Below are 16,175 nucleotides of genomic sequence, written 5' to 3' on the forward strand. Positions count from 1 at the left end.
CAAGCATTTCCCAAAACTCAACCACGGGATAAGTGAATGCGTTCGATCAACAAACTCCTGACCACCAACGGTAAAGTCAAACCACTACACACGATCCAGTGTTGACACTCAGAAAATAACACACCTAAGAAAGGTAAAGAACCGCAACTCTGAGACATGATCCTCAGCTGCAGACGCTGATCCGGGTCACTGAGTGAAGGGACCACGGTGCCCGGCTTCCCTCCAGGCACGCGATCCAGGCACAGTGCGCAGCAGCAACAGTTCTGACGTTCGCCCTCTTCTAAAGCTGAAAGCCAATCATCTCACAACAAGTGGGAAATAAAGCTTAGAAATATACTTTCCTTAAGATAACATTTATAGGAAATTACTAGGGTGGTCAAGAGTTAACAGTGATATGATATCAATATCATAGTATCAGTTTAAAAAAATTCCCAAACCTTTTTAAGTCATGAAACACAGCAGAAATGGTAAAATCTGCTTTTTAAAAAATCAAAAATCCCAAACCCTACAGGAGCCTGCCACGAGCTGGACTGCAGGAGCTGAGCTCATGGACTCCGAGTCCAGGGCGCCCTGAGCAGCCAGTGGGGAAAGTCCTCACGGAAAATGCTGACAAGCACCCAAAGGCTTCTTAGAATTCCACCCCTAAAATTGACTCTGGTCTCTTTCACATGTCAATAATCAGCAAAAGAGGCTCTCAACATCTCAGTGGCCCGAGTCCCTGGCCAGAGGAAACAATGAGTCCAATGTCTTCACACATCAGAACATGGCAGGTCACACCGACCTCCGGCACCGGGGCCAGAGGCGCAGGCCGAGCAGCCCGCCTGAGCCCCGCACGACCACGCTCAGATGCCTCCGCACTATTTTTAGATTACTACCTTGGCTGCCTTTCTTCTTTCAAAAATAACAACTCTTCCACACGTTTTGCATCCACAAATTAGAAAAACCACATTTTTAATATTGAGTTACTTCAAATGAGAAATTCAGAGAGGTGTCAACACGAAGCTTCTGTCCAGTCCCCTGGGAAGAGGATTCATTCTGATATTTATGGTTTCTACAAAGTCATAATACTGTGCTGGGAACACAGAGAACCTGTTATTAACTTCTTGCTACTATTATAAATAATAACAGCCTCACCCAGGTTACAGTGACCTCTGACAGACCAAGGAAACGAGTGACTTTCCCCACTTGTGTAATTATTACACATTGTGAGATACTTCTTGCCTTTTAATAAATGTCCTGGTACTTGGAGTCTCCCTTTTGATTATTTAATTTAAACAACTGTCAAAAAGAGCCAATAAACAAATACTGGATTACATTCTGGAGAGTTTTTTAAATAAGCCCTCAAACTCCAGACTAGAAAAACATCTTGTGTGCCTCCCACCCTGACCACCCTGTACCGCAGGCCACCCGCGGCTACAGAGCCGGGGACTAAGCTGCCGTGGTCTACTTGGAGCCAGTGGACAGGAGGGCGATGAGTCCGGAGGAAGCACTGATGGATAAAATGTAGTTCCTGTAAGAGTTTCGTGTTAAGGCAAAATTCAGAAAACAAAATTACTTTGTCAACAAAATGAAAGAGACCGTTTCTTGGAATGCACTGCTCCCCTCCCTACGCCCAGTGAACTCACCAGGCTGTGCGGCTCCATTGTTTGCAAATTCAGTTTACAAGCCAGGAGACCACTGGGAATGAAAAACACTCACAGGAAATGGGTTCCAATTTTAAAGAGAAAACTCAGGACAGAAACCTAGAACACATCTGAATCCTATTTAACCTTCAGGAGCGGCCTGATCAAAGAACACGGAGAGAAATTTGTTCTCCCTCCCCCCCAGCAGCAAAGGGAAAGCACGTTCTCCTTGTCAATCACTGTTTTGATGTAACTGGCTCGAAAAAGCAAGGAGGTTCTCAAAATCCACAGCTATTCCCAGCCTACAAAACGGACAGTTTTCAGCAAACGACTTCAGCGTTCCCAGAAGATATAAACTGAGGGCATCTGATCTTCTACCACACCATATTCTCCAATTGCTCACAATTTGGCTGCACATTCCGGTACATTCCTTTAAGGGTGTTACTTTAATAAGAGACGACCAAGTCTTGCCCACAAGCTCAAATAAAGACACACTGCTGAATACTATGAACTGTGTCTATTTAACTACACTAGCCACCCATCCAACCCCAAGTCCGAGAATAGCAGCAGGCTCATGCCTTAAGCCAGCAGTTATCAAAGTCCAGTTTGTTAAGATTCTTAGAACCTGTTTGGCAGAAGCTGTACATAAATCCCACAATGTAGGGTGGTTCTGTAATGCTTATTACTTATCATACCATCTGCAAACTTCAGAGAATTTTGAGTCAAACCAAGTTACTGCAAATGCCTACAAACTTGTCTAAAATCAGTTATCCCACTGACTCCCGAGCAGCCTTCTTCCACTCCGAGGTCTGCAGAGGCTGAAACCACAGGGACCCACTGCTGTCAGGCTTCTTACAAAGGATACACTGTGGGGTTGAAGTTCTTCAAAATAAAGAAGGAGGCTACAATGACCAGGACCAGGAACAGAGTGTTGTTATAGAAGATGGAGAATGTTGTAGCTTCGTAATCAGCGACTTCATTCTTCTTCCACAAGATTCTGGAGACACAGAAACAAATTAAACAAGTTTATGATTTAAAAACCTTAAATACTATAGAGCTCTAGTTGATCATAACGCAAGTTTCTCTTTATGCTCAAAGGTGAGAATGTGTTTTTGATTTTAAATTTAGTGAAAACGATCCTTTGTGTCACTGAAAAAGCTATTTCTGTTAGTGCTAAAAACAAGAACAATTAAACACTTGCTGCCTATCAGGCAGGGCTACAGGGGAAGGAACAGCCTCACTGCAACCCCTGGGAGCCCCCAGCACCCGCCCCAGCACCGCCCCAGCACCTGCCCCAGCACCCCAGCACCCGCCCCAGCACCTCCCCTAAAGCTTGACTGATGAGCAGCTTGACGGAACTTTCTTTACCTGTGTCCTGGTGACTTGAGGATCTTTACAGCTTATGAATTTCAACCCTCAAGTTCACACCGCAAAAGACAATTCCAACGCCCAAAACTAGCTGTGCTCTCTCAGAAACAGACTGTTATTAAACCTCTTGACTTCAATCTGCTGGATCAGCATTTTCTCACTTTTGCAAAAACCCTTTTACATTTTCCTATCTGTTTTACTTGTTATGATATTATTAGCATGTTACCAGCCTTACCTCTTCACACAGAAAGGAGGAAAGTCCTGGGTGCCAGTGCATAGGGCAGCCCTTATTCCCCGTCAGTATTAACTCTGGACAGCAGCAGTTTTTACAAGGGTATCTTGTAACCCACTAGTTGGGTGTATACACATATTTATTGTAGGTCATTTTGTGTATATATACATATTTATTGTAGGTCATTTTAAACAAAAAAATCAAAGGGAAGGACATTACATTAAATGCACCTGCCAACTATCAAATGTCTTCTGAACTCAGAGTTTAGATATGAAATTGTAAATATGGGAATCTTGCTGTCCTAACATCATTAGAAAATCCTAATATTGGCCAGAGAAAATCGAACCCAGTAGGATGCATAGTCCTAACACAGCTTAGTGCTAGATAACCAATCACCTCCATTTTTGAGACTCTGACACAGAGGTGGGGAACCCTTTCTCTATCAAGACTCATGGGGATATTTATTACATCATTCGTGGATCACACAAAAACTATCAGCTTAAAAATAAAATAAGTCTGCCATGGATTATTGAATCCTGAGTCTCTCCTGTAGTTGCCTTGGTAGGACCAGATCAGAAGATTCCAGGGGCCTTACACGGTCTACAGGCTGGACATGGGCCACCCCTGCTCCAGCTCAAGACCCAAGGAGAACAGGTGCCTGAAGTGGGTCACTCACAGACTTTACATAAACTCCGCCTTAGCACGGCATTCTCCCTCCCTCTCCTTCTGTCATGCCCTGAATCAGAACCATCTTGAGGATTCTGATTAAAGCAGCGGCCCAGTCTCGTAGGTGACCCTAGTTACCAATGAGGCCATGGGTTTCATCAGTGAATATACAGAACTGCCCGAGAGCGTTCCCAACTTTTTTCTAGCCCACCCATATTCTGGTCTCAAAACAATCAGAAATCCCTCCAGATCTTTACTGCCAATGGTTGCAGGAAAGCTTCACTGGTAGAAAATCTGGTTTGGGCAAGCACTTCCCAAGGAGTCATTTTTGTAAACAGAGCTTCCTACACGAAGGGAAAACTTGAGACTGCAAGGCAGCTGTTACACATAACGTCAAATGACAGAGCAGCAGGAAATCAAGAGGAAATAACCCTCACGCCTCGGGACAAACGTTACTGAGTGTGATTCTCCTCTGCTTATGCCCATCAGGAGGCAGACGGTGCTTCTAAAGCATGCTCAGAGTGGTAAGCAGTCTGTATTCCAAGTGACCAGGTCTTTGAAGCACGCACAACTAGGCAAAGAGGAATGTATGAGCCTGATCTTATTTCAAGTCTCTTGAAATGAGAAATATCCAAGACTATAACGCGAGTCTGGTCCCACCCACGGTCAGCATCAGCCATGAGCCCAGACCGGGCAAAGCTGTACCCAGTGCGGGGCTCCTGTGCGACACCAACAATGCTGATGACACTCAGCACCTTCCATGTCCGAGAAACCCACCTGTCCTGACACAGCTCCCAGCAACAAGAACCAGGGCCCACACACGCCAGGCCCAGGATGGCGGTCAGAAGAGATCTGTGCCCACCCATGCCAGGCCCAGGGTGGCAGTCAGAAGAGATCAGTGCCCACCAATGCCAGGCCCAGGGTGGCAATCAGAAGAGATCTGTGCCCACACACACCAGGCCCAGGATGGCGGTCAGAAGAGATCAGTGCCCACACACGCCAGGCCCAGGGTGGCAGTCAGAAGAGATCTGTGCCCACCCACGCCAGGCCCAGGGTGGCGGTCAGAAGAGATCTGTGCCCACCCATGCCAGGCCCAGGGTGGCGGTCAGAAGAGATCTGTGCCCACACACACCAGGCCCAGGATGGCGGTCAGAAGAGATCTGTGCCCACCCATGCCAGGCCCAGGGTGGCGGTCAGAAGAGATCTGTGCCCACACACGCCAGGCCCAGGGTGGCGGTCAGAAGAGATCTGTGCCCACCCATGCCAGGCCCAGGGTGGCAGTCAGAAGAGATCAGTGCCCACCCACGCCAGGCCAAGGGTGGCAGTCAGAAGAGATCAGTGCCCACCCATGCCAGGCCAAGGGTGGCGGTCAGAAGAGATCAGTGCCCACCCACGCCAGGGCCAGGGTGGCGGTCAGAAGAGATCTGTGCCCACCCATGCCAGGGCCAGGGTGGCGGTCAGAAGAGATCTGTGCCCACCCATGCCAGGCCCAGGGTGGCAGTCAGAAGAGATCTGTGCCCACCCATGCCAGGCCCAGGGTGGCAGTCAGAAGAGATCTGTGCCCACCCATGCCAGGCCCAGGGTGGCGGTCAGAAGAGATCTGTGCCCACCCACGCCAGGCCCAGGGTGGCGGTCAGAAGAGAACTACCTACCACCCCAATGCAGTGCACACAATCCGAAGGAACGCTAACAAGCACTTTGAATTTGGATAATTGTGATACACATCCCAGTTACGAAAGTCTGTTCTAATAATTATAACTCAATAGAAAGGGTTTCCAAAAGGGTGCAAAAGCAGGCCACGACAAAGCTCTGCAGCCAGACCTCACACCGCCTCCCCCACCCGCCTCTCACCAGCACGGTGTTAGTATTATGTCTTGCGTTCTGTAAAGCCGCCACAGGAAATAATCATGTCAATAATATTTTGGTGCCCTTCCCAAACCGCGGTAGAAGAAACTGTTCATGAAGTTACTCAGTGTCCCTTAAATAAGTATTCACTTGATAAAGTCCTTCCAGGAATCTGTGCCAGGAAAGTTTCTCTTCAGAAGGACTCGCACACTGCTTCTCATCAGGCAGTGAAAGCAGCATGACCTCACGCGCTTCCCACACTCTCAGAAGCTCAGAAGCAAGTTTGGGGCTCAGCCACTGTGACCGACTCCAAAGTCCTGTTCAAACACTTCTTCCTCATCTTTTAAAAGTGCATTATTTTGTTTTATATATACATTGACAGTGCAAGTCTCCCAGTGTCTCTGGAACAAAGTGTGGTAAGAAATTCTGTTCCACAAAGCACCTTACTAATGCTACATCTAAAGAAAAGTAACCCCTCATGACTCTCACGTTACTGTTGTTCCCCCAGTCTTCTCAGAAAACAGCTGGCTTGAAACACGGGGAGTGGAGGCTAACAAATGTGGAACAGATTTCAGTGACAGGAGACAAACCCAGTTATTCTCTAAGGTGGCTCAGCTCTCACGGGCTGACCGAGCACTGGATGAAGCTCCCCGGCCTGCAGTCCAGCAGTTACGGCACCAGCTCATCACACTGCCTGGGTTCTCACTGTGGATCCACCACGCACCGATCTACAAAGCTACGCAAGAAATCCAAGCCCTTTCTTCCTTCGTTTCCTCCGCATAACGTGGGACTGCCACCAGTACCTCTCTCGAGGGGCTTTAGAAGAGCAAGTCAATCGCATATAACCCAAAGAGAGGCATTTGATAAGTATCAGAGACTCAAAAGATCAGCTACTACTATTCCCATTGCCACCTCTACGACTCCGAAGCCCAAAGTCTATATTCCAAAATAAAAACTGGGCTTCCCCAACGCATTCCTCTTCCGATGACCACAAACACCGTAAGAGTCCAACCTTTCGTCCTTTTCCTTCCGAGACATCTTCCTGTTGTCGGCTTCCGAAAGTTTCCGAGTCACTTCCTTGGAAACAGCATCCTCCCTCTTCTGTGCTACCCTGAAGAGAAGAAAGATGTTGTCACACGTCCCGGGGCCGAACACATCTCCGAAACACACACACAGCAAGGAAGGCACCGGACACTTCATGCTTTAGTCACATCAACCGGACACAAAGTTCCGAGTTTATTACACTGTATAACTAGCCAAAAAAGGAGTCCAAGAAACTTACAAGACGTGCTTTGATTTCTGCTTAAAAGGGAAAATTTTCCAAAGTTTAAGTATCTGATATGGATATAAAAGTCAAATGTTATTAGCACAATCAGCTACACATCACTATAACTACATTTTGTTCTGACCTATAATTTAATCATTCAACAAATAAATTTCAGAAAGTATTAGCAAATGATACATGATTTTAATTCCAAGGAAATTACAGGAGAGTGGAAAAAAAGGCTAATAAACAAATGGGAAAAAAAAAAAACCAACAGCTGTGGGTGGGTGTGGCATGGTAGCCCAGTGGCTAAATCCTCGCCTTGCATGCACCAGGATCCAATGAGGCCTGGGAAAGCAGTAGAGGACGACCAAACCCTTGGGACCCTGCACCCGGACGTGGGAGAACCAGAAAAAGCTCCTGGCTCCTAATCAGCTCAGCTCTGGTTGTTGAGGCCACTCAGGAAGTGAACCAGTGGATGGAAGATCTTTCTCTCTCCTTCTCTCTCTATATCTGCCTTTCCAATAAAAAGAAACATATCTTTTAAAAAAAAGAAAAGCTGTAATTTCTTCAGGTTATGCTTTTAACTCTACTCCAAAGGGCACTTTCATTCAAAAGAAACAATACCACTTAGTCAGAGACTGACCGTGTCACTTTTGAATTAAACATTGACTTTTGTGGGTTGTATCAAAAGGTAACAAGGAATGAGCTGCAAAAGGTCGGAAGTGTTATCCAAAAGGCGACCTCTGCTGTCAAGTCAGAGGAGGAAAAAATGTACATAATAACCGTCAATCTAAATTACATATCTAAAGAAAATCCACAGGTCCAAGTCATCAGGAGTTGCTACTGAAGGATGATAAAATTTAGAAGTCTCTGCAGACCATGACACCTTAATACAACACACTTTCTTTTATAGTACAAGAGCAACTTACTGGCTGGCTATATATACACAAGATACAGAATGATCTTCAGCAAAATTGAACAAATTCCCCATCTGCCACCTCCCAGCAGGAAGTAGACCAGACAGAAATGAGCTCACCGTGTCCCAGCAACCTCCCCGTTCCTATACCATCGGGAAGGACTTTGGAAAGGAAATTCAAACATTGTGCAAGACGACAGTTTCCAAACTTCATTCACCACAAGAGTCTGAGATAAACATTTCACACAAACGGTGAATTTTCCCATAACCCCATCTGTACCTCTCTCAAGCCAAAAATTCAATAAACTAATATTGCTAAAAACAAGATCTTTAATTAGCCCTTTTTTGTAAAGTTTTTACAAGTTTCTTTTTAACTAGGTTACTTCACAAAGATCAGGAACAGGAGGGAAAAAATGAAAAAGAAATAAAGTTCTAGAAATCTAAAGAAAAGGAAGAGAAGGAAGCAGTTATTATATTTTTAAAATGTCATTTGAGGGGCCCGGCGACGTGGCCTAGCACATCCTTCAACGCCGGGATCCCAAATGGGCGCCGGTTCTAATCCCGGCAGCTCCACCTCCTATCCAGCTCCCTGCTTGTGGCCTGGGAAAGCAGTCGAGGACAACCCAAAGCCTTGGGCCCCTGTACCCACATGGGAGACCCAGAAGAGGTTCCTGGTTTCTGGCTTTGGATTGGCACAGTACCGGCCACTGCGGTCATTTGGGGAGTAAACCAGCGGATAGAAGATCTTTCTCTCTGTCTCTCCTCCTCTCTGCTTATCTGACTTTCCAATAATAATAAATAAATCTTTTTAAAAAAAAATGTCATTTGAGTGTGGAGGCACAGAAAACTAACCCTCTGCCTGTAGTACCAGCATCCCACACGGGCACAGATTCTGGTCCCAGCTGCTCCACTCCCAACTCAGCTCCCTGCTTATGTGCCAGGAAGAACAACAGAAGCTGGGTGAGTGTCTGGGCCCCGCACCAATGTTGGAGACCCAGAAGAAGCTCCAGGCTCCTGGCTTCAGATACGCCAACTCCAACCATTGCAGCCACTTGGGAAGTGAACCAATGGATAGATCTTTCTGTCTCTTTTCTCAGTAAATACGCCTCTCAAAATATAAATTAGTTAATTTTTTATAAAAAAGAAATGTTATTTGAGAGGAAGGAACAAAGAGAGAAAGACCTCTGCCCTGTGCTGGTTTATTCTCCAAATGCAAGGCAAGGTGGGGCCAGGCAGTAGCCAGGACTGGGAGGGTGGCAGGTGGGCGGCTGGTGGCAGGGACATAGCTCATGGAGCCACCCCTGCTGCCACCCAGGGCTTACCTAGCAGGAAGCTGCACTCCAGAGAGGTGCAGGGATCTCAACCCAGACACTCAGGTTGGATATGTGCATCCCAAGTAACAGCTGCCATTTTTGTCTCAAAGATTTATATTTTATTTATTTTTATTGGAAAGGCAGATTTACAAAGACAAGCAGAGACAGAGAGAAAGATCTTCCATCCACCAGTTCACTCCCCAAATGGCTGCAGTGGCTGGAGCTGAACTGATCCAAAGCCAGGAGCCTCCTCCAGATCTCCCATGTGAGTGCAGGGTCCCAAGGCTTTGGGTCATCCTCATCCTTTCCCAGGCCACAAGCAGGGAGCTGGAAGGGAAGTGGAAAAGCTGAGACATGAATTGGCATCTGTTTGGGATGTCAGCACTTGGAATTGGAAGATTAGCCACTTGAGCTATTGCATCTGCCCCAACCCCCACAACAGTAACATCTCAACGGACACCAAAGACTCAACCCTAGAACTTGTGCTTTTAATATTTAAAAAGTAAGGAGGATGATCATGTGTGCATGCGTACCCCTCTACTTTAGCCTGTCAAATAATTCTAGGGGGAAAAACTACAAAATGGGGCCAGTGGTACTGGATCAACAGGCTGAGCCACTCCTGCAATGCTGTCGGCAACTCCACTTGTAATCCGGCTCTCAGCTAATGACCTGGAAAAGCAGCCTGGACCCTGCGCCCACGTGGCAGAAAGCCTGGTCAGCCACAGGCTGGCAGCCATTTGGGGAATGTACTAGTAGACAGAGGAGTATCCTTGCATGCTCTCTATCTCTACCATCTCTCTAATCCTGCCTTTCAAATACTTAATAAATTTAAAAACAAAGAGTTTAGGGCCCTCGCTGCAGGACTGCACTTCACCAGAGTAACATTATGTAACAACTGTCTCTCCAGGCACTTTCGCTCCTGAGACACTAGGCCGACCCTTCTCTCTGAACCTCTCCAGGAGATCAGACACTTAAGTTTTTGTAACTTAGTATCAAACTGTTTTTAACTGTTTTTTTTCTACAAAATATCAGCAAAGAAGAATGGCCAGGGCTTACAGCAGGAACTTCTCTTAGCTGAATGTAAAAACCACATGGACGCCTCCACTGTCAGAGTGCTGGGACACAGACACAAGCTAGTGTCCAGAAGCAGAATTGGTGAAGCACAGCTCGGGGAGAAGCCCTCACTAGGACTCCTAGACACTAACTCAGAGAGGCCGCTGCCCACAGCACTGGCACCACATACAAGGGCAGCCTGGAGTCCCCAGTTCCTCCAGCCCCCTGCTACTGTGTCTGGAAAAACAGCAGAAGATAGCCAAGTGTTGGGAGACCTGGGTGAGGTTCCTGGTTCCTGGCTTTTGCCCAGCCTATATCAGAGTTGGGGCAACTGAGGAAATGACCTAGCAGATAAAAAAACCTTTGTCTCTACTGGCAAGCACGGGAACCAGGGTAGGAGGCAGAACTGATAGGGGTTTTGGGGTGTCGCTCCAACTAGGCTGCAGCTCCAACTGGTTTGCATGAGGACCCAGTATGAAGTGGGTAGGATCGAGCTGGACTACAACACCCGTTGGTTCACGAGGAAGACAGGGCTGGAAACAGAACTGACCCAGCAATCACAATGACCAGCACGTGCATAAGCTGATTGGTGTGACGGATGGTGTTGGAGTCTGCTCTAGCAAACTCACACAAGAATCAGATCTGGGATCATCTCAGATGAAGTTTCTTTGGAGATCCCTCCAACTGAACTGCTGATCTTGGAACCCCAACCATCAAGAGACTGTCAGCCAGTGGACTCTGAATAGGTTTCATTGCAGTTGGGACGGTGAGATTGGCAGCAACCCAGAACTGATGAACTATCGGGACTGTTTGAGCAGGGCCCTTGGAGCGAGCCTCCTGTTGGGGATCGGGGATGGGTGGGAGGTTGGGTGGGGCTTTTCCCTTTGTTACTCCCCTAACCCCAGATACAGGGCAAAATGATTATATTAGCATGGAAGCAATGATATTACCCACTTTCACCCTGTAGTCCTTGACCCTTTGTACCCTAAAAAACTAAGATAAATAAAAAAAACAAAACAAAAAAACCTTTGTCTCTCTCTATAACTCTAACTTTCAAATAAAATAAACCTTCAAAAAGCATCTCTACTTCTGAATAAAAAACTGATTCCCAATGAAACTGTTAAATATATCTTGACAATAGGATCCTGGACTTTGTTCCACTGTTCATATCTACAAGGTAGGATACACGTAAATAGAAGGACGGTGGACTTGTGACTGTCACTAAAGGACTAGAGCAGTGTTAGAACAAGGGGGAATGTAAAGATCAGCAAAATAAATTTTTTAAAAAAAGAGGGCACCCACAAAACCCATTTCCATTTTTTACACCAAAATGTCAGAACCTCTCGCAGAGAAAAACATTTATTGCCTTTTCTTGGGCTAAAAACGTCTTTGCATGGGCAGACCGTGTGGCAGAGCAGTGAAGCCCCAGCCTGTCAGTGTCCTGGTTGCATATCAGAGTCCCTGGTTCAAGAATCAGATCTAACCCTCCACCTGCTTACGCCAGCACCCCACATGGGCACCAGTCACAGCCCAGTTCCTCCTCTTCTGATCCAGCTCTCTGCTGCAGTCTGGGAGAACAGCAGAGCAGGACGCAAGCCCTTGGGACCCTGTACCCAATAGGGAAGACCCACAAGAAGCTCCTGCCTCTTGACTGGCTCAGCTCCAGCTATTGCAACCATTTGGAGAGTGAACCAGTAGATGGAAGATCTTTCTTTATCTCTGAAAATCTGCCTTTTCAACAAAAATAAATAAATCTTATTAACAAAAATTGAGATCTAGTGTCTTTCTAGTCCGCCTGAGAGGCAGGTGATGGCCCAAGTGCTGGGGTCCTGCCACCTTATGGGAGACCCAGATGGAATTCTGGGTTCTGGACTTCATCCTGGCCCAGCAGATGGCTGCAGGGGACACTTGGGGAATAAATCAACAGAAGATCCCAGCTGTTCTGCATTTTGGATAAATAAATCTTTCAAAAAAATTCCTAGGGATTCACTTATCCCCAGCCTGTACATGCATTCAAATAAACATTTATTAAGAGACAGCCACAGTCCCGGTGTGGTAGCCTAGTTGTTGAAGTCCTCGCCTTGCACACGCCAGGATCCCATATGGATGCCAGTTTGTATTCTGGATGCTCCACTTTCCATCCAGCAGCCTGCTTGTGGCCAGGGAAAGCAGTAAAGAACAGCCCAAAGCCTTGGGACCCTGCACCCAGAAGAGCTCCTGGCTTTGGATTGGCTCAGCTCCGGCCACTGCAGTTGCTCAGGGAGTGAACCAGTGGCCGGAAGATCTTTCTGTCTGTATATCCTTCTCTCTGTATATCCGACTGTCCAATAAAAATAAATCTTGAAAATGAAAAGTCAGCCACTATACTTGGCAAGTACACGTGAGCATATTTTATTCTCCCCACATATGAGGTATTAAGTGAGCCCATTTTACAGCTCAGGGATCTGAAGCCTGCATGGATAAAATGCATGCTGTGACCATGCACAGAAAAGCAGCAGAGCTTGGAGCGCAGAGCCGGATGACACTGGCTCAGAAGTCAAGTCCCAGGGCCACCAACACCCAGCCGCATTCAGCCAAACTGGGACAAAAAACTTCCACTCAGGGACTCTATTAAGTCAGTAACACTGACACCTGACACAACCAAATGCACCATTAACTATGTTAAAGGACTTAAACACAGCAGTTACTCTCAGGCAACCTAACCTAAAAATGAATTGGTAAAAAGAACCCGACTTTTGAATCCAAAGAAGTAACAAAAAAATGATTCACAAACAAGTGAAAATGCCAAGGCGCCAAGAGGCTGCGATCCACGGGGATCCTAAAGGGCTAAGTCCTGTCTGAGGACTTTCTATCCCAGCCAGCAGGGCTGGGGCTGGATGGGGCTGGATCCTGGATCGGCAGCTGGCAGCGGGCTGCCCAGCAGGATGACAAGCTGCTTACTGCACTGGTCCAGCACAACTCAGCCGCAAAACCCGAGCTCCTGCATCCGGAATGACGGCAGGGGAAGGAGGTGCTGCGGCCACGTGCGGCTGCCCAGGGCATTTCTGCTCGCTCCTCGCAAGCTCAGCCGAGATCATCTCACCAGGAGGAGCCCATCATGGGGACAGCCAAGCACAGGAAGGAGTTCTCCAGGCAAGAACCCTGGTGCTCCACAGATATGCAGAAACAGAAATGAGGGGAATTGTGCCTGAGGAGAGCGCAGTCACATTCAAGAACAGACACAAAGAGCTGAGGCTCACTTCTCAAAGTGCAGGCTGGCCAGCTGCATGCCAGGGCCCCAGAGGACACTGCAACACAGCAGAGGGACACAAGGCAAGTGACAGCAAACAAAGAGGCCAAGACTCTGCATGCAAGGACAGCACCTGCGTCACGTGGCTGAGGGTACACAGGGTACGGTGCTTTACACCACGTAAGCAGGATGCACCCTAAACTACCGATCCCCATGCTGACAGGCAGGACAGAAAGCACCCACCCTGGGGCTCACCACCCACAGCCGCACCCACCCACAGGCTCACCACCCACAGCCTGCAGGGTGGGGAAAGAGCGCACAAAGGAAATCCATTCCATTCCATTTATTTATAAGAAAAACAAGGCTGACACATGGGCTCAAGTGGCTAATCCTCCACCTCCAAGCTCCAGGATCCCATATGGATGCCAGTTTGTATTCTGGATGCTCCACTTTCCATCCAGCTCCCTGCTTGTGGCTGGGAAAGCAGTCGAGGATGACCCAAAACCTTGGGACCCTGCACCCACATGGAAGACCCGAAAAAAGCTCCTGGCTCCTGGCTTCAGCTCAGCTCAGTTCAGCTCCAGTCACTGCAGCCATTTGGGGAGTGAACCAATGCATGGAAGATCTTTCTGCTTCTCCTTGTCTCTATAAATATGCCTTTCCAATAAAAATAAATTTTCTCAAAATGTAATTAACACTGAAAACTTCAGAGTTTATTACTTTAATTTGAACACAAAGAAAAGGCCATTTCTTTTGTTTCCATAAAGAATACATGTGGTAAATGGCGAGCTCAGAACAACTCCTGCCAGAGCTTCTGCCGTGTTCACAGAGCTCTGAATCTGCTTTTCTGATGAACCCCAGGCTCAAGGCTGCTGCCTCAGAGTTTAAATTCTACTGCAAAGCCTGCGTCCATCGCTGACCACTGGCCCTGCTTCACCTGCTTCTTCCCCTCAAAATACGTTCCTCAAATTAAAAGGTCGTCAAAGCAACATGCACAAACGATCTTTTGGGCATCTCACTATAGCAAATGCAATAACACACGCTCTCTCCCGAGAAAATGCACTTACTTGTGCTTGAGAACAAACTTGACGTTCTTGTAGGCGAAGGCCACCAAGTAGGTGCTGATCAGGGTCATCACGCTATAGAGCACAGCTGACTGGATGAGGTCCATATGCCAGACTCGCCAGTACAGCCCTGAGTGGAGACAAAAGGGGACAGAGTCACTACCAGCACAGCAGTCACCTGCAAAAGTACTGTCAGGGCTAGGGAACATGCCGCGAACACAGACATCCAGGGACGGCCAGCTCAGAGCCCTTGGAAAACATAACCTTCCTACCACCAGCCCTGCTGCTTCTAAAATGAAACTCCAGCCCACCAACATCACAAGACCTCAAGCTTCATTCATCCAGTACTTCGTGTCTGAGTGGGGGCCGTGCACAACGCCACGTGCGGTCCCAGACCACTCCTCGCTTGGTGACGTGGCTGTCCGTGAAATCAAGGCCATGCGGGTTTGGGCTGGCTGGCGAGCGAGAGGCTCCACCCCAACTCCTCGGAAACGTCGGGTTTTATAAAGGCTTTAGAAACATACATTTGGATTCCACTGCCCAAAAATAGTGCACCGATGAGACATACAGTAAGACGGAAATTCAGCAACTCCCAGCTCTAAAACTGATCCGGGCCGGGACTGCGAACAGTTCCTGCTCCAAGTGAGAGCCCGCTAACTGCTCTTCAAAGGGTTACCACAAGTTTTAAGGGGGGCGGACGGCTGACCCCTGGCGCGCTGGGCCAACCTCCCTCGTTTCTGCCGGCTCGAGGGCAGGCAGCTGTTGCCGTAAGCACACGCTTTAAAGTGGGTCGTTCGGCTGGGCAGGAGCTGCAGGCGCTACGCCGCGTAGGCGCAGCGGACTCCCGGCTGGGGCCTGTCTGAACCCGGACTCGGAGCTGCCATCCCAGCACCCCGGCCTCAGCACAGGGGTTCCGCAAGGCGCCCCGCGATGCAGCAGCACGACCCCTCCCGGGAACGCGGCGGCCCCGGAGCCAGAGCCCCGAAGGGCACGGACCTCCCGGCCCGCCGCGCCACGTCCCCCACCGGCCCGCCTCGCTCCGGCACTCACAGATGGGGATGGCGGACACGATGAACGCGTTCCCGAAGAAGAGCGCGGACGACTTGGCCGAGAGGTTGCGGCTGAAGTCCTGCAGCAGCAGGTCCTCCTCGGACTGCTGCTTGGAGGCGCCTTTGGGGGCCATGGCGGAGCGGGAGCGCGGACCGGGAAGGCCGCACAGGACGCCGCACCAGCTCAGGCCTCCGTCCCGCCCGGGCGGCCGCCGTATCCGCGAACGACCCGTCAGCGCTGGGCGAGGAGGCGGGACTCGGCGAGACGCCGCGAGAGCTCCGCCACGATTGGCCAGCCTGGCGTCACTCCACGCAGGCTTCCCTCTGTGATTGGGCAAGCGGGCCAGACCTGCGTAGTCCTGACCAGCCGTGTGACGCGTCCACGTCGAAGAGCAGGTCGGGATTTGTAGTTTCGTGCGTACTTTTTAGAGAGTAACAAAACTTTATTGGCATTGTGTCTTCCAGCTCCTGACAGCTTGGCTCGATCTAAAGTCTTCCGAAATCCAAAATTAAAGGTGTGCGTTCCTCGAACGCACATACGCTCAGCATCC

General features: G+C 48.6%; 1 protein-coding gene across 2 annotated transcripts; it reads right to left on the reverse strand.

The window, feature by feature from the left end:
• Nucleotides 1-919: 919 nt before the first annotated feature.
• SSR3 (signal sequence receptor subunit 3) lies at nt 920-15,834 on the reverse strand. Of its 2 annotated transcripts, none has more exons than XM_040974849.1 (5): nt 15,626-15,834; nt 14,579-14,705; nt 6,704-6,844; nt 2,488-2,619; nt 920-1,510 (listed from the first exon to the last, which is right to left on the reverse strand). In XM_040974849.1, exons 1-5 carry the CDS (start codon nt 15,756-15,758, stop codon nt 1,444-1,446), a joined length of 600 nt encoding a protein of 199 aa, XP_040830783.1. In that variant the 5' UTR covers nt 15,759-15,834; the 3' UTR covers nt 920-1,443. The 2 variants fall into 2 exon arrangements, with proteins under 2 accessions (XP_040830783.1, XP_040830784.1); XM_040974850.1 differs by having other exon boundaries at nt 6,746-6,844; nt 15,626-15,830.
• Nucleotides 15,835-16,175: the final 341 nt, after the last annotated feature.

Source organism: Ochotona curzoniae, unplaced genomic scaffold (genome assembly GCF_017591425.1).
Source record: "Ochotona curzoniae isolate NIBS_2020 unplaced genomic scaffold, NIBS_Ocur_1.0 contig_2599, whole genome shotgun sequence".
NCBI classification, from domain to species: domain Eukaryota; kingdom Metazoa; phylum Chordata; class Mammalia; order Lagomorpha; family Ochotonidae; genus Ochotona; species Ochotona curzoniae.